We start from the raw sequence: 26,433 nt of genomic DNA, 5'->3' as shown, positions 1-26,433 counted from the left end.
TTCAAATGAATAAAAAAGTGACAAGAACAACTGTATACTGCTTGAACCAGGGGAATAAAACCCCATCTGTGCTGTAAAATAAATCTTATTGGCCAGGGACTGAAATGCTTAGTTCAAGCTCATCGGTTTTCTCCTGCTCTTATGTCCATCACATGACACTGATGTAGTCAGCAAAGGCCTGGGAGGAGTCCCACGAGTCGTTGACCACACTGCACACAGCTTTGAGACGCCGAAGCGCTTCTTGAGCTGTTTCAGCATCCTGGTCCAGCCAATTTTGGAAGAGGCGGAGGTGTGTGAATTGAATCTGTCCCCCTCTCTGCTGGATATGGCCTTCCAGCTTCTTTGTGAACTCCAGGAGCCCATCAGGTTTGATGCAATTTGAGCTTTCCAGGGAAAGAAGGACAAAAAAAATTCATTAAGAGTCTAGGCTATAATTTGAGCAGTTTAAATTACTGTTCCTTCTAGTAACTGCCAGTGCAGGTACTTGAGGATGTTTCAATGCAAAGTACAATTTTCTTCAGCAATACAAAGTGTAAGTGGTCCATTTTGATGAAAAACAAAACTGAAGCACTGCAATATGAAGGGATGGAAGCTTTTTAAAACTAAGGTGGTGACCACTGACAAGTTAAACTCATCCTGGCCTCCTTACTACTGACTTAAGTAGACCCAGCTATGGCCTTAAAATGTTGCTGGACCCAAGCTGCTGGCTAGGCAGTGCCAGGAGTACTGCAGTCTCATAGCAGCTGTCAGCTGCCTGGACCAAGGGGCCTGGCCTAATCTACAGGTCCCAGTGCAGGCCTCAGCAGTAAGTGATCATTTATCTCTTCCTTCTGAGGAAATCTGGAGAGCATGTGTCAGGTCCTGGTGTTTCTAGGAGATTAAAAGGTCATTTCCCCTGCATAATGTGTAAATAAAGATGAAGTTGCATGCTGGACTTAAATCTTGTGAGAGGCACAGTAACAATCAGGATTCAAGGCTGCCGAAGGAGTGGCCACAGTTAAATAAATTGTCAAGCCTGTGTACTCTCAGCAACCTGAGGCGTTAGGATGTGAAGGGGCGGGGGTGGTGGGAAGTCAAGCAAAACAGTCATTAGTATTGCAGAAATGCCACCCTCCATGTGCTTCATGAAGTTTACTACCTATCTTTATGGCCATTCAGGCTTAAGAAGAGAGCAGCAGTTCAGGTTGAAGACCAAAGATGATGAAAGGAATGCGGAGGCATTCACAGGATCTGACAGGGGCAATGACAGCATTCTCTCTCTATGCAGGGGCAGTGGGAACAGAGCTATTAACACTGATGCTTAAGAATAAATGTACGTAGGGACGTTAGTTCTAACCTACAGCACAGGAAGGGCTTGCAGCAGCCTCCCAAGGGAGCAGCAAACCAAAGCTGCTTTTAAAATGGAGCTTGACTCATTTATAAATAAGGGACAGTGAGATGCCTCAGAGATGCTGGAGGTCCCTGATGATGTATGTGCCCGTTGCAGCGTTTCTCTAAGCTTTTCTTGGGCACACGTTCCCTTGAGAAAGGAATAAAACCATGCTCAGGCTTCTAGGGCTGCCTGAGCCCAGTTCAGCTCTGGCCCTCCCAAACCAAGAAATTCAGTGTGCTTAGAGCAGCAGAATACCTGACATCCAGCTGGCAAAGAGAAGATGAGGAATCTTCGGAGAAAATGTCTGCAAGGGCAACCAGCCTGTGATTCCCTAAGAGGGGAGAAATGTGGGTGTTAGATGCAAACCGGGAACTGTCTTAAGTATTTAAATGGCCACAGGGCTGGGATAATAGTGCAGAAAGGAGGCTGTAAGCATGTGCACGCAGCACAAAGGGCTCATCTCTGCACCCTCAGTTTGTCCCCTTCAGTAGCCTAAAGCAAATTCACCCCACTGAGCACTGCGTTCAAGGCAATGGAAACATTTGCTGATAGGGCAGTTTGTTTCACTAGAAAAATTCTGGTTTTGTTTGAGAAGTCAATATGCAGCTTTGTTTTAAAAATGACCAATAGCACAGGGTTAAACTCAAACCTCAGAAATCGGGTGTATTTCAGGTGACCCCAAGCTTTCCCATTTCATTTAATTAAGAGAACAGAAAACAGTGTTCTGGATTTACCTGAAATTCATTTCTCAAACATTTCTACTTGGCCTGTGATCCAAAAAGCCTATCATATCTGTAAATTCAGTTCCACTTCTTTGATACAAACCCTTCCTTTACTTGTTCCCCTCCCTCTAGTGGCTGACAACAGCTTTTAAGCCACAAAATGCCCAAACTTGGGCAAAACCTGTGCTTCTGAATGAGAGGCAGTGCATCTGCTGCTGGATCTGTTCCTGTTAAAGAGTCTGAAGCAGATCAGTGTTCAGTCAAATCTGGAGTCCTGCTGATACTTGCGTTTGCTGCAGAGGAAAGCAACCGTAACGCCCGCACAGCACCTGGGCTCTTGGTACATTGCTGAACACAACTGAAATTCTGCCTTAAAAATGAACTTAGTGCTCCTTATTTTGTAAACTAAATCCATTCTGTTCATGCATGTGTTAAGTTCAGCACTGAGGTCACCAGCTAGCAACGGTCCTAACTCCAACCCTGAAGTTATCTCCAAGAGAGCTGGTCTAAGGTCAAGGCCCCACAGCAACGTTCCCTGTACGCACCAAGGCGATTCCCAGGCAGTTTAAGGCTCTTCAAAGATGAATTTCTTTTCACTGTATTGATTATTTCCGACAAAAACTCAGTAGTAGAGCTTTCAAACAGCCGGCAGAAGGAAAACGTTATTTCTATGGAAGAAGTGGATTGACAATACATGTTAGTACTCCCTGCACACTTCATTATTCCATAATTACATCCTGCAGACAGCTCCAGCCCTTAATCTGTATGCAAGACCAAAGCTTCCCCAGCAGTGGACTGCATACAACAGCACTGCCGCTCTGTCACAAGAAGAGAGCAGAAATCACAGCCAGGGAAGTGGCTTTGCCAGCTGATCCAGTTAAAGGCTGATGTGCTCCGCAGGTTAAAAATCTTTTGTTTTATAGCCAAGACTATGGACTCTTCTCTGCAGCATACGCCAGCTTTGCAGCTGCTCCTCTCTCTGCCCTGCTGGCACAAAGAACCAGACACACTCCCACTCTGCCAACAGCTACAGATCTGCTCCAGGGACAGTGACATTTAGCTAAACCTTACACATCTGAAGATCACTTCTTACATGTCAGCCAGCCAAAAACAGCCACCTGCAGCATCTTTCCAAGCAACAGCACCCAGGAGTTTACTGTACCTTGCAGGACAGGATCCTGAAGCAAAAGCAGAACTTCTTTCTGGTGCTCAGCCAGGTTCACATCATGAAAGCTCAGTTTCTTCAAATTTGGATTACACTCTAAAAGCAAAACAAGTTCTCAGGTAAAGTACTGTACATCCTTGGGATAAAAAGACCCTGACCCAACTACCGACTAATGCCCAGAAACTGAGTTGGACTGTGGATAATTTGTGCTGGATTGTAGGTGATTAAAAAGGAACCATCCTGCTGTGCAGGATCATTCACATGCTCAGCACAGAAAGTGGGATGGCTGTCATCCATTTCCTTTTCTCAGGAGACTTCAAGGATGTCCACACTGAAGAAATGGACCCACCTAAGCTGGCTTCATGCTAAAGGATGGAAGATCACAGCAAGGAATCTACTCTGTGTCACAGTGATGCTACCTACAGGTTAGCAGAGTACCTCTGAGCGCCTCCAAAAGGAGCCCAAGCTCCTGAGAACAGGGCAGTGTGGCGCTGTCAAGGGACAACTGCTGGAGGGACCTTGATGCCTTGAGCACTGGCAGCAGGAACGCGGTGTGCAGAAGTTCCCTGGGGAATCGGATCTCTAGCTGCTCCAGGCAGCTCTCTAAGGGAAGAAAAACAAACAATGAAAGAGCCTGGTTTGACGTGCCCGTATTCAACATAGCTAGGTCCTAGAGCAAGCAAGCAGTCTGTGTGCCTGACCTGACTATCATTTAGGTTGGTAGAAAGTGCCTATGCGACGTGCCCTGCCTCACAGAGCTCAATGGCAGCTCAGACCTATGGTAATGTAAATCACTTAAGGCTCATTTCAGGACTCCTGCCAGAACACAGGGCCACCAATTTCTACTGCGTTCTGGCAGTGAAACAATGCTTGAGAAAAGGTGACTCTTTATGCACAAACCAGTCAGTATTTTCCCAGAGCACAGCTCTTCACTGACCCCACTCCATACTTTCTCAGGCTTTGCTTACTGCTTTTCTGGTCATTCAAGGGCTAATAAGGGTGATGAGAGACCTGTGAGCTGAGAACACGCTGCTGTAGCTCCCAGGCTGTAATTAAGAGGCTTGGGCAATGGTTTGCCATCACCTGTGGTATTGTGATGATCAAGAGATGCTTTCCCTCTGCTTAAGGGTCCCTCTAAGGCTTAGAGCCTCACAGTCAATAGGATGGACAAAGCAGAAGCTCCCAACCAATTTACAGATCTGGTGGGATACGCTCCCTGTGGGCTGCGTGGACAGTCGCTGCTAGCAGGTTATGACTGGCCCTGTACAAAGCTGATGTTGCAGCAAGTTGGCATACAGCAATAAAATGCTTTGTGCAAGACTTGGGCTCCACAGAGCGTGTCACAGACTGGAAATGACAAACTGCGACACCATCTAAATCAGAAAGGTGAGGCTGTAATTGCTTAATTGTACATCACTGTAACAGTGTAGAGTTCAAATCTGCATGCCAAGCTTTTACGGCTCTATCTGCCTGCCACGTCCTGGTTGTCATTCAGAATGATGATTCCTACCTGGGATTTCTGCCTCACTGCAGCTTGGATTGCCCTCTGGCCTGTTCCCCTCCAGCTGGTTTTTGAGGTCGAAGCTGACTGAGAGTGTGTGGAGCTGGGGAAAGGCACTCAGGATGCAGCGAACAAGCTCCAAGCAAGGCATGTGGGAGAAGACGTCGCTCACGCGCACCATGCGGAGGTGGCAGTCCGAGTGGCGGGAGAGGGCCCGGAGCCCAGAGAGGATGCAGGAGATGTTAGCACCCAGGCCTGGAACAGCATTTGCACAGAAAGGTGTTAGCTGTGCCCGTACAGACACCAGCGCACACGCAGCTGGAGCTGCACCGACGGCCAAGCAACCTAAGTCAAAGGCTAAATTCACAGACTGCTTTATCCACACGTTCTTAAACTAGACTGTGTATACGGGAGATGGAGATCTGGCTCTTCCCTTTGCCCTCTCTGGATGGCGTTTAAGCACAAGGCTGAGGGCTGTTCTGGGGCAGATGGGCCCCATTCTCTCCCTCAAACAAGTCCTCACACTCATTAAACATCTCTACTGATGCCATTCTCAAGATCGGGTACCAATACTCTTACAATGCCCGTTCCAGTAAAAATAAAATCAGGGTAAACCTGCGAAATAAATCAGACCATCAGACCAAGGCTGGAAGGAAGCAACCTGTTCACACCACTAACCGTTGTAAGACAGAACCAAGTTTTCTAAAGACACCCAGGAGCTCAGCAGGTTACTCAGAGTCCGACATGTCTCCCCAGTTAAAGGAATGGAGAACAATTCCAGAGTGGACACGCTTCGGAAGCGGTGAGCAGCTTTCAGAGAAAAGATCCCAGCAGATCCTCCTCTTTTCTTACAGCCAGCATGGCCAGTGCATGGAGATCCTGGGGAGGAACTAGGCCAGTTCTCAGCGTTTTCTCCCTCTGTAGCGCTGTTTTTATCAAGTAACCCTGAATTATCCTCTCTAGCAACAGTAAAAACAAAATCATACAGGTCTTCTGGGTCAGCATATGGTCCCCTGCTTCGTCTGAGGCAGCGACGTTTCTTCCCCACTGCAGATTTCAGCCGTCTGCGTGTCTTTCGAAGAACGGGGTGACAGGACAGCTGGTCTGAGACACAACAAGGAGAAGATCCTCCCTGAATGCTGGTGTGGTCACAGGGCACCTTGCTGCTTGCCTCCTCACACGCTTGGTTTCGCAGAGGAGGACTTCTCGGTTCAGAGAGGACAGAGTTCAGGCAAGCGTCAGCCCCGTGTCCATTCACCTCTGCACCAGCCTCCTCTGGGGCCCTGGGGGATCCCTTCTGGTTCTCACCATCGCTCCACTCCTTCTCATCGTAACGGCCACTCTCTGCTCGCTCTTGTGCTGACTTCTGGCTTTGGGCTTTATCCTCCTCTCTGCAAAGGCCACACGGGCTGCTGTGATACGCGAGGGCATTTCCTGAGCGCCAAAACCCAGCACTCATGCTCAAAATGAGAACGAGAAGAACCGTGTCGGGAACAGGCCAGGAATACATGGACACTTGGCTGACAGAGCCATGGTGAATCAGCCGGTGAAGAAGTAAAACCAGTGAACGCCTGATGGACTGGTCGGAGGAGAGGAGGTGCTGGAACTTCAGGATCCGCAGGGAGCCAGCCAGGTTTTCAAGTACTTTCTGGTTGTGCTCAGCAGCGAGCTCCACCGCGCCCTGCAGCATGTTGCAGAGGGTAAGCTGGGAAACATGCGGGGAGCTGTGGAGCAGCGGCGAAAAGTGATGGTCGTTGAGACGCCAGTCAGAGGAAACATCCAAGACACCGTGAAGAACGTTTGAGAAAAACGTTTCAAGGAACTTCTTCCTCCAACAGGTTATATTCTGCAATTAAACAACAGGGCCATATTAACAAAACGTCAGCCACAAGTTTTCTCGTTCTTTTTAGGTTAAATTATTGCTGTTTGCTAACCTGGTAAATGTGGTGTCCAAAAAACCCTACTGCTAGCAGAGCTGAGACTACCTTTCTAGTTCTCGACATCCTTCCTCAGTGTATTTGTTGAAAAAACGAGTTACCCCCATCTCTCTCTCTTCATCCTGCTTCTGGCCTAACTTAAACATATTCACTGGTTTGAAGCTAAGCCATGTTTTTGCCTATTAAAAACCACATCATCAGGAACTTTCTTCCTGAGCATCTATTTGTAGGCTGTGATTAAGCTGTCTGTTAACAATTCTTTTGTGATGCTGAATCAATGGAGCTGCTTCAGTTTTCCTATGTAAAACCATTCTTCCAAACTCACTGTCTTCTGTATTTTTCTAGTGCTTTCTAAGACATCAGCACATTTTTTTGCCAGCGTAGGTGTAAGCATGATATAAGATACTGTTTTTATCTTCTGTTTCCCTAAGAATTACATCTCTAAAGACAGGATTTATTCTTTCAGCAAATTCGCTGTTGTGAGATGAAGGGTGCGGCTGTACACTACGGTTCCTTTTATGAACTCTGTTTCCCAAAACGACTGCAATACCAGGGTTGTGCCTTGGCCCTGAGCTCTACAAACACTTATAAACAAGGGCCAGCAATCGCTCGGAGGTCAGGAGCACCGGCAGGCTTCAAAACGAAACCTCGTGGAAGATGTCGGAAAGGGGGTGCCTGTGTCGTGCCCCTTCTCCCACCAGCAGCGTCCCCTCACCTCCGAGTTGGGCGGCCTGGTTTTCATCACATCGTCCCACAGCTTGCGCCAGATGGGCTGCGTCGAGAGGCCTGGGGGAAAAAAAATAATCAACCGGGCGCTTTCACCCCTTCTCCCCGTCTGAGTGCCCTGCCTCGGAGCTCGCAGGGGCGCTGGGCAGGCGAGGGGCAGCGCTGGGGGGCACAGACCCAGACCCCTGCAGCAAAAGGACGGTGCTTTGCGGTGGGGGGGGGGGGGGGGAAGACCACCGCCTTTTCAGGGACGAGAGTTAAAAAAATGGCAGGTTTCGTTGGTCCTCAAAAGGAGCAAAGTTACAGCCGGGCCCGCAGCGCTGCGGGAACCCTGCCTGGCTATGGCACGGGACTCAAGGTTTTGGACGCAGGCCGTGCCCAAGGCCCGGCGCAGGGACTCTGCCCCGGGGGCGTCCCCCCGTGGAGGGGTTCGGCGCTCCGGCCCGGGGCTCCCACTTCCAGCCTGGAGGGGCCGCTCCCTCCAGCGCGGGTTCCGCTCTTCAGCCGGGGGTCCCTGCGGTGGGGGGCTCCCCTCTCCAGCGTGTGGGTGTGGCGGGGGCTGTGTCCCTCCCGCCCGGGGGCACCCCCGAGGGTCTGTCGCCGTCCCCGCCGGTGTCACCTGCTCTCCGCGCAGCGCCCTCGGCCCGCTCGAGGCGGAAGACGGTGAGAAGCGGCAGGAGCCCCCGCAGGAGGTGTCCGGGCAGCGCTGCGGAGAGCCAGAAGGAGACGGCGGCAGGGTGCGGGCAGGCCCCAGGCCCCGCGCCCCGCCGCCCCGCGCCGCCCGCGCCTTACCCCAGACGTCCCGCTCCAGGGCCCCCATGCTGCGGCTCACCGCCGCCGCGCTCAGCGCGAACAGGCTGCGCGGCCCCTCCGCCGCCATCGCCCCGCTCAGCGCCGCCGCTCCGCCGCCATCTTGGGAAGGGACACCCCCGCCTCCCGCCCGCGCGCCGCTGCCGCCGCCATCTTGGGAGGAGGAGGGAGCGGGCGGCCATGTTGGGGAGGTCGCGTCGAGCGGCGTCCCCTTCCCTACGCGGGGCCGGACGGGCCGGCAGCGGCAGCCAGGCCGAGCCGGGTCCACGGTTGCGATCCCCAGGACGAAGGGCAAAAAGAAGGGCGGGAGCGGCGCCGTAGCCATCTTGAGACGGTCACAGGCGCGGCCGCCGCCGGCTGCCATGTTTGGAAGGGAAGCGCGCCCAGGCCTGAATCACCACCCTCTGGGGGCGGTCCCAGCGCGCTGCGGGCGCGCTTCCGCTTCCGGGGTGGGCAGCGGCACTTCCGGCGGGTGACCCTGGCGAGTCCTTCTGTGCGGCGGGAGCGGAGCCATGGGGCTGCGCGACAGCGTCGTTCACGCCGGGGAGCCCGAGGTGAGCGGGGCCGGGCCGGGCCGGGCCGCGCCGGCGGGGGCCGCGCCGAGGCTCCGCGGGCAGTCGGTAACGCCTGTACTTTCTTTTTTTTCGCCAGGAGGAGGAGGAGGAGGAAGAGCTGGTGGTAAGACGCGGGGTGGGGCGCGGGGCGGGGGGGCTGGGCCGCCCTTGCCCGGGGGGCTGCCAGGCCTCGGCGGCGGCGGGGCAGACCCGTAGCCCCTGCGGCGCCCCGGGGAAGAGGCCCCGACACCCACAGCCGGGCTGCGAGGGCTCGGGCCCCCGTCGCCGCTTCGCGCCGCGATCCAGAGCTGAGCGGGGAGGCGGCCGGAACCCGGGCTTCGGTGCGGACGGGCGGCTCCCCGTTAGAGCAAGGGCCTCGGGGGAAAACGGCGTTTCGGGGTCTCCCTGCTCTCACGGCAGCCCCGTGTCTGCAGGATCCTTTAACCACGGTCCGTGAGCACTGCGAGCAGACGGAGAAATGCGTGAAGGCGCGGGAGCGGCTGGAGCTGTGCGACGCGCGGGTGTCCTCCAGGTCCCAGACGGAAGAGCAGTGCACAGAGGAGCTTTTTGACTTCTTGCACGCCAGGGACCACTGTGTAAGTGCTGCACCCGGGGATGCAATGTCCCTGCTGGTGCTGGCAGCAGAGCTGCCTTTAGCCGCGCTTCTGAGAGTGCAGACAACTCAAGCGTGAGACGTGGTAGCTGTTCAGTCACAGTAAGCTCTGAAGAACTGTGAGCCTTGATGCTTTTTCTTGTTAAATGTTCGGTTCCTCCTTGTTATAACAGTTCCAGCTGGGATTCGGTAGGTTATTAAACAATTAAATAAGTCAAACACATCGTTTCTGCCCTGCAAATGACACTTTGCTATTTCAGTGGCGTATTTGCCATTTTAAAGTTAAACGTTTTTAACCTGAGGTGAAACTTTGTAAGAAACCTCAGCTTGTTAGTTTTCTTGAATGACTCGTTGCAAAGCAACGAGGCGAGCGGAGGGGCTGTGGGGCCGTGTGCTTTAGTGGCCCAGAAAACCAAGAGGCGCGTGGTAACACCCTGCTGATCGCCAGCCCCTAAACTATGAGTTACCAAATGCTTTGTCTCTTTTCAGGTTGCTCACAAACTCTTTAAGAACCTGAAGTGAAGGCGGGTGTGACTGTCCATCTGCTTCCACAGCCCGTGTCGGCGGTTCCTGGATTCACCGTACTGCTTCCTGCCCATTCATTCTCCATGCCAAGCATAAACGAAATGGCTTCCTGGCAGCGACCGAGCGTCAGCGTGTCACTGCGTCTCTTCTCGTGGAAGAAGCGCGGGCACGCAAAAAACGTGTTGATGTTCTGTAATTTTCCATATTAAACATTCAGAGTTCCCATGGAAATACCCTCTGTTTATTTCCTAGTTCTTGTGCTGCTGACTTGTACTGGGTTAAGATGGAATTAGTGGGGGTCAGAGCCCAGTTTGTGGGGGGAAACTTTTCCTCACTTGGGAGAACATCCTTTTTGCGCAGCCACGATGCGCAGCGGCTAGAGCGCGATCCCACAGGTAAGAAGTTTGTCTGTCGGAGCCACAAAGATGTTTCCAAGCCCCACAAGACCAATATTGTTCACACAGTAAGTTCTGACTAAAGTAAGCTAAGGGGAGTGACCCTGTTCTAGGAGAGAAGTTTCCCCCTTTTGGGGGAAAACTGTCAGCTTTCCCTCACTGTCACCTACTGCTGCCAGCAGCTGGAAGAGCCTCCCAGCCGCAGTTGGCTTCGGTTTCTTGGCCAGAGGAACCGACCACCTGGCTGCGGAGGGGCATGGTGGTGGATCCACCTGCTCGAGCCCCGAGCAGAGCATGAAGGGTCACCTGGGGGAACTAAAGCCCGTCCGTGTGAGGCACCAGCCCCTTCTGCTGCCCCGGGACTGTCCGGCAGAAGGGTCGTGTTCATGCTCTGCCTGTTTTTCTTCCGAATAGGATGTTTAGTAGCAGGAAAATTGATGCTCCGCAGGGCGGCAAATCCTTTCTCAGCTCTTCTTCAAGGTGAAAAGCCCCACCTTTTAAATTTGGCTGTTCTTGATTAATGTAGCAGTTTGTAATCCTTTTTGCTGGTGGATTTCAAGTTTAATCCCTAGTGGACTGACGTGGAGCTTTACTGGGGTCAGAATAGCACGTTAATACCGGGAGTTTTGGGGGGGGTTTTAGCACAGGGTCTAGAAAGAGGGCGCAGGGCGGGGGGCGCGGCCCCGCTGCCGCGTTTCTCCTGCCGCAGAGCCCGCTGCGTTGCCGGATCCCTTCGGCAGCTGATGCCCAAAGGCGGCTCCGGGCACCGGGGAACCCACGCGGGGGTGGCTCGCTCGGGGCGGGGCCGGCTCGCTCGGGGCGGGGCCGCGGCCGTGAGGTCCCGCCCCGGAAGGCGGTGCGGCGCGGCGGGGCGCGGGCGATGGCGGCGGCGGCGCTGGGCGGGCGCGGGCGGGCGGCGGCAGCGCTGCTGCGGCGGGGGCCGCCGCCGGGGCTGGGAGCGGGGCCGCGCCGGCACCGGTACAAGGAGAAGTGGGTGAGCGGGGCCGGAGCGGGTCCCCGCCGCGGGGGCTGCCCTCCCCTCCCCTCCGCTCTCCTCCCCTCCCCTCCCCTCCCCTCCCCTGCCGCACCCCGCTCCCCCCTCGTACTGCCTTGCGCCCCGCTTTTCTCCCCGCTAACCCCTCTGCGCCCCGTTGCACCCCTTCCCCCCGCACCCCCGACGTTCTTGCGATCGTTCCCCCCTTCCGTCTCCTCTTTCCCCATTACACTCGGGTTATGCCTCCGCTGCACCCCTTCCTATCTGCCCTCTCCCCCATCCCGCCTTCCTTACGCCTCTTCTGGCCCCGTTCCACACCTCGTTGCACCCTTTGCACCCCCTCTACCTCCCCATTTTTCCCCACTTACATTGCTATTGCACCCCTATAACCTCACTTCACCCCCTTGCGCCTCTCATTGCACCCCCGTTACACCACTCCATACGCAGCCGTTCCCCTCCTTGCACGCCCACCCCGTGCCCCCAGCCCCATTCAGCCGTTCCCTGCCCTGAACCCTCCCCAGGGGACCACCAGCCCATGGGCGTTGGGGCCACGGTCACTTTCTGGGGTTGCAGAAAGGCCCCAGGGGGCTTTTGACAGCACAGAACCCGGCGCTGGATTCTCCTGGAAAAATGTTGAGGCGGGGGGGGGGCACTGGGATGTTGGGGTATTTTGTCTTTTAACATCTCTGGTATTTTTTTCCCCCCAAGGCTGCTACGGCCCCCCGCATCCTGCCCACGCGGCTGGCCCTGCACCACTTCGACATGAGCTACAGCTTGCAGCTGAAGGACCTGTGGCCCTCTGTCCGTGCCAGCCTGCTCTGCGAGCAGAAGTACGGTGCCCTCCTCAACAACTTCTCTCCCGTCGACCACGTCACCCAAGAGCTGGAGCTGCTGAATGCCACCGATTTTGTTTCCGAAGCTCCCAGAAAGGCGCAGCGATCGCAGCGGGGCGCAGCCACAGAAGAAGCGGGGAGAGGGGAAAGCAGGGCCCAGGAGGGGTCTGGCGAGGGCAGGACAGTGATGCAGGCAGAGACGATGACACAGGCAGAGATGTCACCACCGCTTCGTGCCTCCATCAGCTCCAACATCAAGTGTTACACCTTCCCCAGGGGCGACATCACACGCTTTCGCCCTGCACGGTGAGACATCCCCTGCCAGCCTCGGGCGCTGCACGTGTGTGAGCACCCGCTGCTTCCGTACGTCCCCACCCTCACTCCTAACTGCTGTTTTCTTTTCCCCTTGCACGTTTGCTTTTTTTGTGCAAACTGGTGATTTGCAGGCCGGACACTCTGGGGCTTCTCGACTACTATCTCATGGACGCAGCATCTCTCCTGCCCGTCCTGGCGCTCGACGTGCAGCCGGATGACTTTGTCCTCGACCTCTGTGCGGCTCCGGGTGGCAAGACTCTGGCTCTGCTGCAGACTGGGGTTTGTGGTAAGTGGAGGTGGGTGTTCCTTGTCCCCATGCATAAAACAGCCTGGAGGAGTGTGCTGTCCCCGTTAATGTCTGACTGTTAATCATTTCTGGTTATGAGAGTTGGGAATCAGTTGTGGTTTTGCAGGAGTGACGTTCCCAGTGTGCCTGTTTTGTCCTCTCAGGGCATCTGGCAGCCAACGACGTCTCCCTTTCCCGGACAAAGAGGCTGTACCAGATTCTCCATAGCTACGTTCCCAAAGAAATCAGGGAAACTGTGAGTGTCACGTCCTACGACGGAAGGGACTGGGGGCATCTGGAAGGTGGCACTTTCCATAAGGTAGGTGATTGGGAACCAGTGAAGATAAACCCATCTAATTTACTTTCCTCCTGTTTCAGAGGAAGACAGCAGCTTATCCTACATTATAATTGTATTGTTTTCCGTAATCTTAAATGCAGAGAAAGAGAGACGACTAAGCCAATATGGCGTAATATTTCCTCCTGCTATACCCTTCCTGCAGGATCTGGTGCATGTGGGCATCCAGACTTGTACCTTTATTTACCTGTGTAATACCCCTTAAAAATCCAGTTCTAATCCATCACCTGGAAGGTGTTAAATGTGAAGATGAGATAATTCTTGTTTCTCAGCCATGTCCAGCCGCCAGACCTGGGTTTGTTACTCCGGGAAGCATCACTGCAGGAGCTCTGGCCGTGCGTGGTTGCAGCTGTAGGTGCTGCAGTAACGTGTACCAGGAAGACGCACAGAGCAGAAACGTTAAATGATGACACGTGCGAGAGCGTGATGTTATCCAGCGTTTCTGTGTCTGTTTGCACATTCCCGAAACGCAGAAGCGGCCAGACGAGTTACAGTTCAGTGTGGGTGCACACCTGCGCTCAGGCAGCATCATCTAGGCGAGGTACCGAGAGCTGCCTGGTGCGTGGCAAGGGTGGAGGAGTTGGGCAAGGGGCAGGTTGCCCAAGGTTGCACTAGGAGAGTCACTGAGCTTGGCCTGGGCCCAGGACTGATGCAAGGCCTCTGCTGCTGCAGGTCCTGGTGGATGTCCCCTGCACGACGGACAGGCACTCTGTCATGGAGGAGGACAACAACATCTTCCACAAGAGGCGAACCAAGGAGCGTCAGATGTTGCCCATGCTGCAGCTGCAGCTGCTGATGTGAGTGAGCTCGATGCTGTGTTTTGGTGCTGTTTGTGTTACCATAGCAGCTCTCCGTGGCCAGCACTGAAACCTCTTCTTACTTTACATGTCCCCGACTGGGAAATGTGGAAACCATGTGTAGTTTTCCAACTAATGGCAATAGTTGAATACATCAAATCATAATAAGTGTGAGAAGGTGCAAATGTTCTCGGTCAGATCAAACGTCCTTCCTGTCCCCAGCAGTAGCCATAGGAGGTACGGAGGAGGGTCTAAGGAACAGGATGGGTATAGTGTTGTCCTTTTGTGTGATGGTCTCCCGTGTCCCAGCAGTCAGCCCTGGAGGATTCCTGAGTGTCCCCCTCTCCCAGCATGTGGGAGGACATGGGGGTGCTTTGTCACCCCGTTTTGCTGGGAAGGCTGGATGGGCTGATTGCGAGCTGGGGCAATAAGGAAACAGGTTAGTGCTTGAATGGCAGTGCTTGAACTGCGAGAGCCTCTTCCTCTGTACGTACTCTTGTCCCATTCCCTTGGAGGTGAGTGCAGGATTACTCCTTCCAGCTGCTGTCCAGTAGCGTCTCTCCCATGTTAAGTACTTTATCAATCTAAGCATCTATTTGACCCATATTGCCCTGGTCTAAAATTGTCCTCAGGTTGCAGTGGTCTCAAGGAGATTTGTCTCTCACCTCCTACGAGTTACGTGCTGGCTTCCCAGTTTCGGTGGGTGGGAACGCTGGTGTCCCACACAGTCCTCTTCTTCCCATGACGGCGTGTGTGTTCATCTTGCCTGCAGGGCTGGGATCCTCGCTACGAAGCCGGGAGGAGAGGTGGTGTATTCTACATGCTCCCTCTCCCCGCTGCAGAACGAGCACGTGATCGAGAGAGCAGTAGAAATTGCAGAAACCGAGTTTAACATCAGTATCCACGTTGAGGACTTGAGCCACTTTCGGACACTCTTCCAGGACACGTTTTCCTTCTTCTCGGATTGCCGGCTGGGGGAGCTTGTTCTGCCTCACCTCACAGCCAACTTTGGACCTATGTATTTCTGCAAATTACGTCGGATGTAGAAGGGGCGACAGACTATGTCTGCTGGCTGTCAGGAAATACCCCAAATTTCCAGGGAAAGCAAAACTGCTTTATATTTATTTTTCTTTTCAAAATGTCCCAAAGGAAGTCTGCTTTTTTACTGCAGACACAGATAATAAATGAGAAAGAGCTGCTGTGGAGTCTCCTGAATATTTATCTGTTTGAGACTGAGGTGTTTAATCTAGCAAAGAGAGAGAGGTCTTACCAGAGGGAGCGATTTATCCATCCATCTCGGGACAGAGTAAATAGCCCTGTGTGGATGCTGCTCTCTCCCTCCTGTCTGACTGCTTTGATCCTGCATGAGCAGGTTTAGGTTAACAAACACCATCTGGGGATCTCAGCCTTTCTGTCCCACATCTCACCATCTGCATAATCAAGTTGCATCTGCCTCTGCTTATCTCCTACCTTCAGAAAGAGCAGCCTGAGGTCCTGAAATAAGAGGTTCTTAAGAATACCCCTGCTGTGAGGTTGGAAATGTGCCTGGGGTGCTCGAGATCTGGTGGTGGAAAGAGCTTGGTGCTGTGGAACCAAGAGCGTGGTGTGGTGGAAAGGCCAGTGACTGTTGCCATCCCGCACGGACAGGAAAGCTGTGGTTGAGAGGGAAGGTGTGAACACTCCCATGCTAGATGCCATTGAATGTCCAGTTGGAAGGTGCTTGTATGATTTTTAGTAATAACTGTGCATTCATATAATCCTAGCCAGCAGTGAAGGATTACTGGAGTTTATGATAAGAGTTGCTTAATAGCTACATTTTTATTTTTGTGAGCAAAATACAGTGATGGGGAGGGTAGACACGGCTGTATTCCTTACAGGGCATCCCATAGTTACATCCATATGAAGTTACTCCAGTGCCAGCAAGAAAATACTTGAACTTTTGTAATCCTTTTCTCTCAGCATCACCCTGCTTCTGCAAGAGGCAGCATAGATGAAAATAGGGGTGAACCCCCATCCATGTCCATCCTTCCAGGAAGGTGCAGTTCATAGACTTATCATCATTTGAACCCAGCTTAAGCCAGTCCTGCCCTCTGCATGGCATCTTGGTTCCTTACAGGATCTGTGCTTATTGGCAAGGAGGGGGATCAGGAAATGGCTTTTCCTTCCTCCTTCCCTCCTCGCTGATCGATCGCAGAAAGGAATTTGTGCAGCGCTGTCCCTTTCATCTTGCCTCTGGCCCTGCAGGCGTGGGACCGTGAAGGCTATGCAGCTCTCTTCTCACGGCTGAGGGTCTCCACCTCCTTCATCAACCGGAGGCACAGCTCCTCCTGCCACGGCAAGGCCACGCACTGCACAGCCACGGGCAGCCCCACGGCTCCTGCCACAGCCTGCAGCAGGGGCACAGGCGGTGAGGGGTTACCCGGGGGGCTCAGACCTCCAGCAGCTGTTGGAAACTTGGTTTAGGCCCGTGGCTTGTCCCGGAGAGTGGGGAGGTTGGAGGCTGACCCCTGCCATTCAAGCAGCGTTAGCACGCTGGGGCAGAGGGAAGGCTCTTGCTCTTCTTGTGATAGAAATGGTTGCCAAATCTTGGGCAGCATGTTTAAGACACCCACCCCCAACCCCCAGCCAGCTCTGCTTTGAGCTGTCTTGCAGCCAGATCCCTTTTCCTTCAGCATCCTCATTCCTGGTCCTGGTGGAGGTGTGACGGAGCAGGAGGAAAGTGCACTGCAGTGCTGTGGGCTGTGGCTGTCACAAGGACCTGCTCAAAGAAGCCTTGCTGCATGGCTCCTTTCTGCTTTCAGCCTATAATCCAGGCTGGGGGTGCTCCCCCAGTCCCACCAAAGCTTAGTGACTTACGTTTTTTGGGGCTCGGGTGAAAAGAGATTTGCAAGGGGTATATAAAGAAGAGGTGAATTTTTTTGCACTCTGCCCCTGTTGATAGAGACATTTAGGAGCCCCTGATTTCGGTGAAACTATTACTTGAACGTCCATCAGCAGTCTCTGCTCCACCACTTCCCATGTTGCATACCTGTTTCAGCGTCCGGTCCCAGGGGTCATCACAGCATCCTTGGTAAAGCTTTAGCTCTTCCTCATCAGCTTCTGTCACCGTGCTGACAGGTACAACCCCAGCAGGGAAGTTCAAGACATTGTACAGCATCGTGGAGGAGATGGCAGCTGAGAGAAGCAGAAGACAGAATGCAGGTAGTCACAGCCTCCTGTCTTCCTTCAGACTTACACATGACACGTTCACTGAAGTCCCTGAGAACCAGCTGCTGCTGGGAGGAGAGATTGGACAGGGCTGGTCATCTGCAGGTCCAAGTTCTACTGCAAGAAACAACTGCCATCAGATCACTTCCTCCGTGTGTCTGTCTCCATCTGCTCAGATAGCTTTATGGTAGTTATTTTTCCTTCCTAATGCCCATAAAATGCTTAGGTGGGCAGTGAAGCTCCATGTTAGTGGACATTTCTGTCGTCTCAACCACTGCGGTCCTCTGCCCTCCCAGAAAGGTCCCAGACTCACTTACTGAGGAGTTTCCCGGGGTATCCCGCGGTGAAGGCAGGCCCCAGGACAGGGCACAGCACAACGTCCAGCCGGAGTTCCCTCCACCGGGCGATGAACTCGGTGCGGTATGCCTTGGGGAGGAGAGGGGAGATGACATGGGGGCCATGTCCACGCCTGGAGCATCTCGGCTTCTTCAGGGTATGCACCAGGCTCTGGCACGGCCAAGGAGGCAGCAGCAGGCGGCTGTGCTCGAGGGAAGAGGCAGGGGAGTGTGTAAGTGTCTGCCTCCACAGCGCATGGCCAGACTGTGGCCAGGAATTGGAAAGGTCGCTCTCTGGCTGTCCCCACTCCCAGGGCAGCCTTTGTTGTGCTGGGACCGTCAAACATGGACATGTGGGCATGGGCACTGTGGGCAACCGATAAAGTCCTGGCTGGGTTGAGCCAAAAGCCCATCGACCCCATTCCTGTCTCTCTTTCGTGCCTGTCCCTCTGTCTTGTCTCCTCCCCAGCACCCCCCTGCACAACCCCTTTCCTAACTGATAACCCTCCCACCTGGCACTTGCCATAAAGTCTCAACTTGTAGCATGATGCCAGAGAGAAAAGTCCTCAAAACATACCTCTATTTGATGGTGATGATCCCACATCTCCTTCACTGACCTGCAAGTGGAAATCATAGCAACATTTTTAAGCTTTAAGAGGAGGAGGAATTGCTTAAATAATCCTCCACGTTGATAAGTCCCAGTGATTTTAGCAATTACTTAAAACAATACATCTTTCATCATTTGTCTAAAGTTTCCTTGGGCATTTGGCCAAGCAATTAAGCAACAAATGTCCGGAAGTGGCAGGGAGAAGGTTCCTCTTGTGAGCCTGGATTTAGTACTCGTCTCCGCCACAGGCTTCCTGTATGACCTTATCTGTCCAGGTCCCTCAGCCCTTTCAGGATAACACCAGGGGCAGTGCAGCACTGGGGAGATGTGTTCCTAAAGGCTGAAGCCATGTCCAGGATGGGGGGACAGCCCCTGCAGAGAGCAGGTCAGAGCCTGCCGTGAATCCAGTGCCCCCACCACGGACACTTAGAGGAAAAGGCACCGTTTGTTTTCATGGACATCGCTGGGGACGATGCCACCTTACCTCATTCCACCCAAGGCGCTCAGATAGTCAGCCAGGCGGGGAAACTGGAAAGGCAAGAGGTTGCTGTTAGGGACAGGACAGGGGGGTGCAGTAACTTGTGCCATCCCGGGAAGCCCCCGGTCCCATCCTGCCTCTGTCCCTGGGGATGCTGCACTGAGGGTGAAAGGTGATGATTAAAAATGCTCCGCATGGTTCTGATTTTACTTTGCTTCCAACTTCTGGTTGTTGGTTCCCAATTTGTTTCTTACAGCCCAGTATTTCCTGCTCACAGAGGAATGCACTCACTTGAAGCAAGCTGCCTTTCATTATTTTTGATAAATCAAACATTTTTTAACTTGGTATCTCACAGAAACAAGAACTCTACGAGCACTTTGATTGCCTCCCACTCGCTGCTACCTTTTTGATCCTGTCAGCTGAGAACAACCCAACTGGACAGAGAGGCAGAGAAAAGGGAGGATGGAGGAGAGAAGCCCTACAGATGTTGCTCACCTGGTGAAAGGGCTACAGTGAGGACGAGCCCTTATTAATCACCAGGAGTTCCCATGAAGATTTGATCTTTGGGAGGCCTCCAACGCAGGGATAGGGCTTCGAACTCAGCTGCCCCTGTGCAGTAATCCCAATGCATGAGTCTGTAGGAAACGGCACCACTAGGTCTAGCATTTGAAGAACCACTTGCTGTGGGCTCTGCATTAATCTTTTACAGATCTTGGCTGGTCCTTCTCTCATTTCCCTTTGTACTGGATAAATCCCAGTAGGGGGTCTAGAAAAGACCTTCCAAAGTGATAGCATGTGCCTTGGCCTGAAATCCCAGTGTTTCTAGTTAAAGGTGTCTCTCAGTACCATCACGCTTTCAAGCATCTCAAGGCCTTGCTGACACCGCTCTGCTTTGAGCCTGAGGCCAGGGACTCACCAGAGGTTTAAGAATCAGAGCCAGGAGCTTCTTCCCCAGCCTCGGGATCTTGCAGCAATTCACCTGTGATTTCAAGCTTGGATCTACAATATCTCCTGTGCTGAGAGATGACAAGAGGAGGGGGATCATGCCAGAGAAGCTGTTTGCCCTTTCTCAGAAACCTGAGTATCTCCTGTTTGGGGTGGGAGAGATGGGCTCGTTTTGCCTGTGGGTTGTGCTCATGGCATGGGGATGGAGGTGTTTTACAGCCCTGCTGCCAGAGGGCTCCTACTTACAATAAGTCCAACCAAGCACGGCCTCCATCAGCAAAAAACGTCTTCAAAAACAGTTCAGTCATGACATAGTGGATCCGAGGTGGAGAAAAGGGCACCAGCTGCACCAAAGCACAAGATTATGTGGCAGCCTGAGGATATGTGAATAATTTCCAAGGCCCGATTGTGGATATACTTCAAAGGCAGAGCAGCACCTCCCTGGGCTCCACATGCCAACGGAGGTTCCAGTTCAACCCTTTACCAGCCCAGGCATCTCCCTGTGGGATTATTCCTCCCTGATGGCTGTTTAGCTCAGCTCTGAGATCTCTCCAGAGCTGTTTCCTCAGTCCTGCTCCAGGCAGTCACTGAGTAAGAAACTGCACCAGTTTCCCGCCTGTCCCAGCAGAATCAATACCTGCTCAGACACGGACTCTGCTATGAAGAACACCACTAGCATGTTTCCATAGGGAGAGAAAGGTGTTTCCCATCCCGTCTCCCACAGTCCTTTTCCCTCAGTGGTCCAGGAAGGACAGAAGTCTCCATGGACATTGGGGAGGAAGGGTAAAAACACCTCTCAGAGCCCTGCTGGGGAGCAACAGACCTAGAAAATGCTGGGGTGACCTCCCAGAGTCGAATGCAGCACTTTATGGATGCTGCTGTCTGGTGTGGACCACAGAGATGGATTTGTTACACGCCTGGCCCCTTGAAGGTACAAGCTTGCTAATTGCTAATGCTGTTTCCCCATGAGATGCACTGCTACCCCGGGTAGGCATGCGTCTGCATTGTGTTACGTGGCTGTAGTAACTTAATCCCGTACCTCCGGTAGGTCATTATCCCAGAGCTGGGCTTGGGGGCTATGTCTGGTCTCTGAAGGGTGATTTCAGCAGCGAGGAGCCAAGCTGGGGACACGGTCACGGGGTGGTTGTGCTCACCTGGTGCCCGGCTGCCTGCAGAGCCCCCCTTGTTTCCCGCACCGCCCGCCGCATGCACGGGGGCAGCGGGAAGTAGCCGTCTGTGTCGTAGTACCCGACCCGCAGGGGAGCAGAGCTGGAGTACACCTGGAGCAAAGAGACACCAGTCAAGCATTTCCCACCCTGCCGGGGACAGGCCTGCCCCCGTGCTGAAGCCCACTGCAGAAGGGGATAAAAGCTCCAGATGTTAGGGAGTAACTAATTTTCTGGTTTGCTGCTTATAGTTTCCATAGGTTACCCTTTCCAAATGTCCACCCCCACCTTTTTCTCCAGCATCCCCTTCACCCCCCCCTTCAGATAGAGCACCGCCACTCAAGACTGTAGATTCAGCCATTGCTACAAAGGATGGAGGTGGAAAAACCTCCTGAAATTCATCTGCTACAGAGGGAAAGGAAACGTCCTCAGTCAAGGGATTTGCTGCAGGAGTTTCCAATCCTGTCTCATCTTCCCCTAAAAATCTCCAGCTTTTTGCTCCTGGTGTTGCCTTCCTCCCCACTCTTTTCTGGCATCTCTCAATCTGATAAAACACACGCCAACTGAGAAGGCAGAAAGGACAACTACTTACTAACCTATTTTTTTCTAATAATTATGAATTGTGCTCTCAAAAAGAGCTAATAAGTTACTGGAAACAGGTACTGTAAAGATAACTGGACCCTTAAAGTATGCATACATTGAGCGTGCAGCACCCTCAAAAGAACTGGGGCTTGCTGACTTAAGGACTCACCTCCTCATCGAAGGGGATGGGGGGCACGGTGGGGTCCAGCTGGAACATCTCCTGGCAGAGCAGCGCCTTCATGCACAGGGCCAGGCTGTCCACGTCCCTCGCCATGGGCCCCAGCGCGCAAGGAACTGGAGTGGGACAAGAGCAAACGTCCACGTGAAGCAAACGGGTGCGCCGAACACTGGCCCACCCCTCTGCATGGCCACGTTGGCTGCAAGGGATGATCAGGCAATGAGGTGGGATGTTTCAGATCTTGGACAGATCGTGGTTGTCTCAGGCTTTCCTCAGGCCTAGAGGAGGACGTAGGACTCTTCACAGCATATAGAGAAAAGCAATTAAAACTTCATGTACCTGCCAGGATCCCGCTGACTGGGTCACCCACTCCAGACAGGCTGTGGGGAAAGAAAAAGAAGTATATTGTCATTTCAGTAATGGTGAGATATTCCCAATACGTTTGAATAGCATAGTGGGATCTTCAGTTCAGGACCCAAACCAGAAGGAAATTATTAAAAGTATTTGATGTCTGTGAAACAGAAAATTTTGGTCAAAATGAAGAAAAACCCCTAAACTGCAACAAATCTTAGTTTTGGTTTAATCAAAAATGTTCCATTTTGGCATTATTTAACCATTTTAGCCCCCTTTTCCTTTTAACTCCAGGCCAGATTTACAATGAAAACATGGCCATTTCCCACAAAACCTAACAACGCTGCCTCTTGGGAGAGGTTTTGAGCAAAGCAAGCCAGCCTTTAAGAAACTGTCCTCTCTTTTCCCCCCAGGTACTCACTGAGTACCTTGCCCTTTCTGCTGAGTTTGACAATTAGCAGGCTCCTTGCAGGGTGGGAAGGTTGACCCCAGAACTTACCTGAGCCTCTTGGCCGTGGGTTTGAGCCCGCACAGCCCACAGAAGCTGGACGGCAGGCGGATGCTGCCACCGATGTCTGAGCCGATGCCCAGGATGGAGCCTCCCCCTGCGATCAGAGCTCCCTCCCCTCCCGAGGAGCCCCCGGGGCTCTTCTGGGGGTTGAAGGGGTTCAAGGTCTGGCCGAAGATGGGATTGCTGCAGTCGTAGCTGGGGAGAAGAAAACCAGCAAGCGGGCTGTCAGGAGCCTTGGGTTTGTTGGCTCTCCCTTGCAGTGAGCTTACGTGGCATAGCCAACCCCATCCTTCCATGCCGTAAATCCCCTGGGACACGGCTCATTCCCATAAGCCTCTGCTCTCCCTCCCATGCACAAGTGCATTTGATTTCTCTTATGTCATGGTATGTTTTTTTCCTCTTAATCTTATCTGAAAGCTACTTTCAGTTGAACTGAGATTGTTGGCAGCTGATGGAAGAGGGACTCGTCCAGGCAACACCTCGGGAGACAAAAAGTAACCTATCCCGGGACCTACAGGCTGGGTTTGAGCTTCAGGAGCACAACCAGAGGAAAGATTGCTAATGATGTATGTTACTTGAAGAGGGATTGCGGCACGTTGGTCATTGCAAATGGGATGGCCCCCTGTCTCTTCAAAACTTTGACTAGGACACTGTCCTCCTGCACCGGAGTGCCCAGGCATTGCACAAGCCCACAGGTTGACAGATGTCCCTGCAGAGAGAAGTGACAACGGACACAGTCAGTGCAGTTGCCCTGAAGTTTTGGAAGGATCATCTAGTGTCCCCTTTGGGGGGTGGGTGGGTACTAACCCGCTCCCTTGCAAGCCCTTGCATGAAGGGCCAAGGACTCCCTCTCCTTCCATCCTTGGCAGAGGGCTGCCAAGCACTTGCAGGGTTAAGGTTTCTCCTGAAGCTGTCCTTGCTCTTTTCCATGCTATTTCTCTCCCCTGACCCAGATGCAACTCCATAGGTGCACTAGCTCAGTATCAAACCCAGTGTCCTGCTGCCCAAGTGAAGCCACCAGTGGATGTTCAGGGAGGGAATATACATCCCAGGCAAACACAGTGTGATCCTTTTTCAGTTAGCCTTGGTGTTTGGGGCTTGCTTTGGGCTTAGAGCCCTCTTAACTGTATTGGTAAGTCATCATGGAGGAGACTGCCTAACAAATTCAGCTCAGGAGTGTGTGGTCAGTCCTTGTCAGCGCTGGTCCGTGAGGGAGTCCCTGGTGCGTCTCATGCACAGGCTCCTTGCTAAGGGGCTCAGTGGCCAGGCTACAGCACAACAGGCATTCGAGATTAACAGTTCCTGCTACTAATGACTTTCTAGAAGCTGAGCCATGTTCTTATCCCTGGTACTGCAAACCTCTGAGTAGAAGTCTGAGTTATGGCCCAAATGACCATGTAGCCCAGCCTGTGCTGTCTCACATATCAGAGAAGAAATCATTTGGGTGTATAACTATTCACCCCTTGTTTTTTTGCTGATGGAGGCTTCTAACTGCCAGGGTTGCAGCTGCAATGAGATGTGGGCCCACAGCCTCAGACCCAGCCAGGCTTCCCATGGTGTAAGCAGGGAGGGATCGGGCCCCTTCCCCATTCTCTGTGTCCCACCACTTCACCACCCAGCCCAGCTCACGATGGGACACTTCACAGGCACAAAGGGAAGCACCTTGTGGCCGATGTGATCCTTGATGCTGACGGGAATGCCATAGAGCAGCCCTTTCTCCCTCTGCCGTTGTATTTCCTGGAGCTGCTCCTCACACTCTGGGATAAAATGTCGCAAGCAGTTTGTCTGCTGGGTCACTTCCAGGGCCTTTGCCGGACATGTGGAGGAATAGGTGTTAGTTAAGAACAGCATCGTTACACAGCTGCATTCAGTAGCTACCTGGATCTTCAAACCAAGGGCTAGTGGCTTGGCATGAATGGCAACCCCCTCCCCAGAGCATCCCAGCTCAAGCCATCTCAGAGGACTGTCCAGTGATGGGTCTGACCCAGGAGACAGAGAGATCGCTGTCTTTTCATAGCTTTCTCCTGATATCTGCTATATTAAAGACTTGTCATAATCACTAGCTCCAACGAGTCTTCTCAGCCACCAGTTCCACATACCATAGCATGGAGAACATAGAAGTGATGTGCCCATTGCACTGCAGACAGGCACTCACCTTCTCTAAGTAGGTGTAGAGGACAGTCCTGGGGGACAGAGACCCTTCCCGCAGTCTGTCAGTGAGTTCCAGCAGGGGCAGGGACAGGATGGCATCTGTCTGGACACTGGGGACCTGCAAGGGGAAGATGAAGGGGGTGCCAGGACAGCAGCTCCAGTTACCCTTTGGCTCAGAGGGGATAAGTCTCTTAAGTTTTGCCAACATTATCAACAGAGCTTGCTGGAAAGGCAGACCCTGCATGTGGGGGTTCAGACCTTGAGCTGCTGAATGTTTCATCCTGAGTTTGGATGTCATGAACATGATGCAAACACAGGAGCCCAGCTGTCTCTGAAGGTGTAGAACAGCTTCATTCATCCACTGCAGCAGAGGACAAGGCAATGCCTCACATCAGAGCCTTCCTCCTGGGACTGTGGGACTTGACTTACTTACCCACTGACCAAGAGGTAATCTCAGCTGAGCAAACACCAGCCTGGGCAGAAGGTACCAAAGTCCTTGCACACAAGCCTCAAGCTGGCCCTTCACCCCTCAGAATGGGTACAGGCCATGGGTCAGCCCGGTCTGAGGACAAACATCTAATAGCTGAAGCCCAGCGAACTGCAAAGAAGTCAGTAGGGACTCCCAGGTGGGTAAGGTCTACTCAGGTGAAGACGACTGGCAGTTCTCAGTGCCACCAGCTTTTTTTAAGGTTTTATATCATATTTATAGATACATATTTTTAAGAAAAAAGGTTGTAAAGATATGTATCACTCGTAGCTGGTATGCTTTATCTCTAGTACTTTACCTATGTAAACATGAGCTGGTTTAACCAGTACCTACTCAGAAGTGAATGGAGCAGGAAGGAAAGGTGGTTAGAAATCAGTGTTGCAGTAGGAATTCAGGGCCACATCCATGCTGGTTGGGTGCCTGGCTCATTCGTCCCCATGCCGTGTCCTGGTTGCTCCCAGGGACACTGAATGCCCTGTGCTTCATTAGTGTTAAGTTAGGCCACGCATCTTCTGGGCAGCCTGCTGGGCCAGGCTTTCTCACTTGCTGGGAACCCTAGTCAAAGCTCTTTTGGAGACTCTCCAAGAGCCATCCAGAAGCCAGGTTTTAGAAACAAAGACATTGGGGTGTAGACAGATGTGTAAACTTAGAGTTAGGAAGAGGAAAAAGCTTTCTTGCTTCTACCCATAGAGGCAAGAGACATTTCTAGATCCCGAAAGAATGAAAGAACTGGGTTTTGGATCAAGGGAGGTCCAGTGCTTCATCACCTGTGTTGTCCAAAACCTCTTCCCAGTGAGTAATTCACATCTCCCTGGCTGTAGACTCCCACCACATCTCATCCAGCTTGAGGAGAGCAGTGATCTCCCTTCCTCCCAAGGCAGCCTTTCTTCTTGTTGAGGGCTGCTGGCACATCTCCCCTGGACTCCTCATTATAAAAGCTATGGAGCCATGAGCTGGAAGGAGTAGCTGAAGAACAACATCAGCAGACACCCTGGTGGGACTCAGACCCCCCAGAAGGATGGGTTACCTGCTCCCTGAACTGCTGGACAGCCTTTGCCATTTTCTTCACACCCTCATCCCGGGTCCTCTGAGCCTCTTCCATTTTCTTCTGGATCTGCCTTTTGCCCAGCCATTTCCAGACCACCACAGCTGCCACCGATCCACAGAGCAGGGTGAGGGCAGCAGAAGGATCCACCTCCTTCTCTGGCAGGAGCTGTCTCAGCTGTTGCTGGATCATAACGTGGCCTTCTGGTCTCCAGGGATGGAGTGAGAAAGAAAAGCAAGGCAGGAGCAGGAGACCCTCCTTGCCTCCCCAGACCGGTCCCTCCTCCCAGCACCACTGCCTTGGGTCAGCAAATAGTTTGTAAGTAAGTCCAAAGCTGACCTCTGCAAAGCTGCCTTCAGTGGAGCGTGCAGTGGAGAATGATTGACCGGGAAATGGAAAAGGTGAAGTTTGGCCAGTGAACCTTGGGGTGTCAGGTTTATAGGGGCTTTCTGGATTGCGGGAAGTTCTCCGCCAGGGAGGAAGGGCTGTG

The 26,433-nt window shown here is 52.9% G+C and overlaps 4 protein-coding genes across 9 annotated transcripts; 2 read left to right on the top strand and 2 right to left on the bottom strand.

Annotated features, from left to right (window-relative positions):
• Positions 1–87: 87 nt before the first annotated feature.
• LRRC41 (leucine rich repeat containing 41) lies at positions 88–8,612 on the bottom strand. 5 transcript variants are annotated; one of them, XM_072866913.1, is made up of 11 exons: positions 8,216–8,612; positions 8,043–8,129; positions 7,413–7,483; positions 6,069–6,606; positions 5,439–5,864; positions 4,770–5,015; positions 3,698–3,862; positions 3,257–3,355; positions 2,640–2,762; positions 1,628–1,703; positions 88–383 (listed from the first exon to the last, which is right to left on the bottom strand). In XM_072866913.1, exons 1-11 carry the CDS (start codon positions 8,595–8,597, stop codon positions 149–151), a joined length of 2,448 nt encoding a protein of 815 aa, XP_072723014.1. In that variant the 5' UTR covers positions 8,598–8,612; the 3' UTR covers positions 88–148. The 5 variants fall into 5 exon arrangements, with proteins under 5 accessions (XP_072723014.1, XP_072723011.1, XP_072723013.1 ...); XM_072866910.1 differs by having other exon boundaries at positions 5,439–6,606; XM_072866912.1 differs by lacking the exon at positions 2,640–2,762 and having other exon boundaries at positions 5,439–6,606.
• Positions 8,613–8,660: 48 nt separating this feature from the next.
• On the top strand, positions 8,661–10,156 carry UQCRH (ubiquinol-cytochrome c reductase hinge protein). The gene is made up of 4 exons (XM_072866916.1): positions 8,661–8,787; positions 8,885–8,911; positions 9,222–9,383; positions 9,890–10,156. Exons 1-4 carry the CDS (start codon positions 8,746–8,748, stop codon positions 9,920–9,922), a joined length of 264 nt encoding a protein of 87 aa, XP_072723017.1. The 5' UTR covers positions 8,661–8,745; the 3' UTR covers positions 9,923–10,156.
• A 1,042-nt stretch (positions 10,157–11,198) lies between these two features.
• Positions 11,199–15,097, top strand: NSUN4 (NOP2/Sun RNA methyltransferase 4). 2 transcript variants are annotated; one of them, XM_072867139.1, is made up of 6 exons: positions 11,199–11,314; positions 12,023–12,453; positions 12,594–12,748; positions 12,913–13,067; positions 13,776–13,900; positions 14,673–15,097. In XM_072867139.1, exons 1-6 carry the CDS (start codon positions 11,201–11,203, stop codon positions 14,944–14,946), a joined length of 1,254 nt encoding a protein of 417 aa, XP_072723240.1. In that variant the 5' UTR covers positions 11,199–11,200; the 3' UTR covers positions 14,947–15,097. The 2 variants fall into 2 exon arrangements, with proteins under 2 accessions (XP_072723240.1, XP_072723241.1); XM_072867140.1 differs by having other exon boundaries at positions 11,253–11,310.
• A 1,064-nt stretch (positions 15,098–16,161) lies between these two features.
• LOC140654334 (vitamin D3 hydroxylase-associated protein-like) lies at positions 16,162–26,135 on the bottom strand. Its single transcript, XM_072867520.1, has 15 exons — positions 25,926–26,135; positions 24,416–24,529; positions 23,923–24,066; positions 22,836–22,969; positions 22,249–22,455; positions 21,738–21,778; positions 21,390–21,514; positions 20,627–20,752; positions 19,719–19,816; positions 19,444–19,543; positions 18,534–18,577; positions 18,020–18,059; positions 17,425–17,533; positions 16,929–17,074; positions 16,162–16,287 (listed from the first exon to the last, which is right to left on the bottom strand). The coding sequence occupies exons 1-15, from the start codon at positions 26,133–26,135 to the stop codon at positions 16,162–16,164; spliced, it is 1,764 nt and encodes a 587-aa protein (XP_072723621.1).
• Between the last annotated feature and the right edge of the window lie 298 nt (positions 26,136–26,433).

Source organism: Ciconia boyciana, chromosome 7 (assembly GCF_034638445.1).
Source record: "Ciconia boyciana chromosome 7, ASM3463844v1, whole genome shotgun sequence".
Lineage (NCBI taxonomy): Eukaryota > Metazoa > Chordata > Aves > Ciconiiformes > Ciconiidae > Ciconia > Ciconia boyciana.
Note: the sequence above shows the minus strand (reverse complement) of the source record. Positions and strands in the feature narration are given on the sequence as shown.

Excerpts from the sequence above, each read along its gene's own strand:
- LRRC41 (XM_072866910.1), bottom strand. The coding sequence starts at position 8,597 with ATGGCAGCCGGCGGCGGCCGCGCCTGTGACCGTCTCAAGATGGCTACG. Across the intron at positions 6,607-7,412 it reads CCAGGCCGCCCAACTCGGAG|AATATAACCTGTTGGAGGAA; the intron begins GTGAGGGGACGC and ends GTTTAATTGCAG. Across the intron at positions 1,704-2,639 it reads ACTGCCTGGGAATCGCCTTG|GGAATCACAGGCTGGTTGCC; the intron begins GTGCGTACAGGG and ends CTCCCCTCTTAG.
- UQCRH (XM_072866916.1), top strand. The coding sequence starts at position 8,746 with ATGGGGCTGCGCGACAGCGTCGTTCACGCCGGGGAGCCCGAG. Across the intron at positions 8,912-9,221 it reads AGGAGGAGGAAGAGCTGGTG|GATCCTTTAACCACGGTCCG; the intron begins GTAAGACGCGGG and ends CCGTGTCTGCAG. Across the intron at positions 9,384-9,889 it reads TGCACGCCAGGGACCACTGT|GTTGCTCACAAACTCTTTAA; the intron begins GTAAGTGCTGCA and ends GTCTCTTTTCAG.
- NSUN4 (XM_072867139.1), top strand. The coding sequence starts at position 11,201 with ATGGCGGCGGCGGCGCTGGGCGGGCGCGGGCGGGCGGCGGCAGCGCTG. Across the intron at positions 12,454-12,593 it reads ACACGCTTTCGCCCTGCACG|GCCGGACACTCTGGGGCTTC; the intron begins GTGAGACATCCC and ends GGTGATTTGCAG. Across the intron at positions 13,068-13,775 it reads AAGGTGGCACTTTCCATAAG|GTCCTGGTGGATGTCCCCTG; the intron begins GTAGGTGATTGG and ends CTGCTGCTGCAG.
- LOC140654334 (XM_072867520.1), bottom strand. The coding sequence starts at position 26,135 with ATGATCCAGCAACAGCTGAGACAGCTCCTGCCAGAGAAGGAGGTGGAT. Across the intron at positions 19,817-20,626 it reads TGCAGGCAGCCGGGCACCAG|CTGGTGCCCTTTTCTCCACC; the intron begins GTGAGCACAACC and ends GCTTTGGTGCAG. Across the intron at positions 18,578-19,443 it reads CTCTGATTCTTAAACCTCTG|TTTCCCCGCCTGGCTGACTA; the intron begins GTGAGTCCCTGG and ends TTGCCTTTCCAG.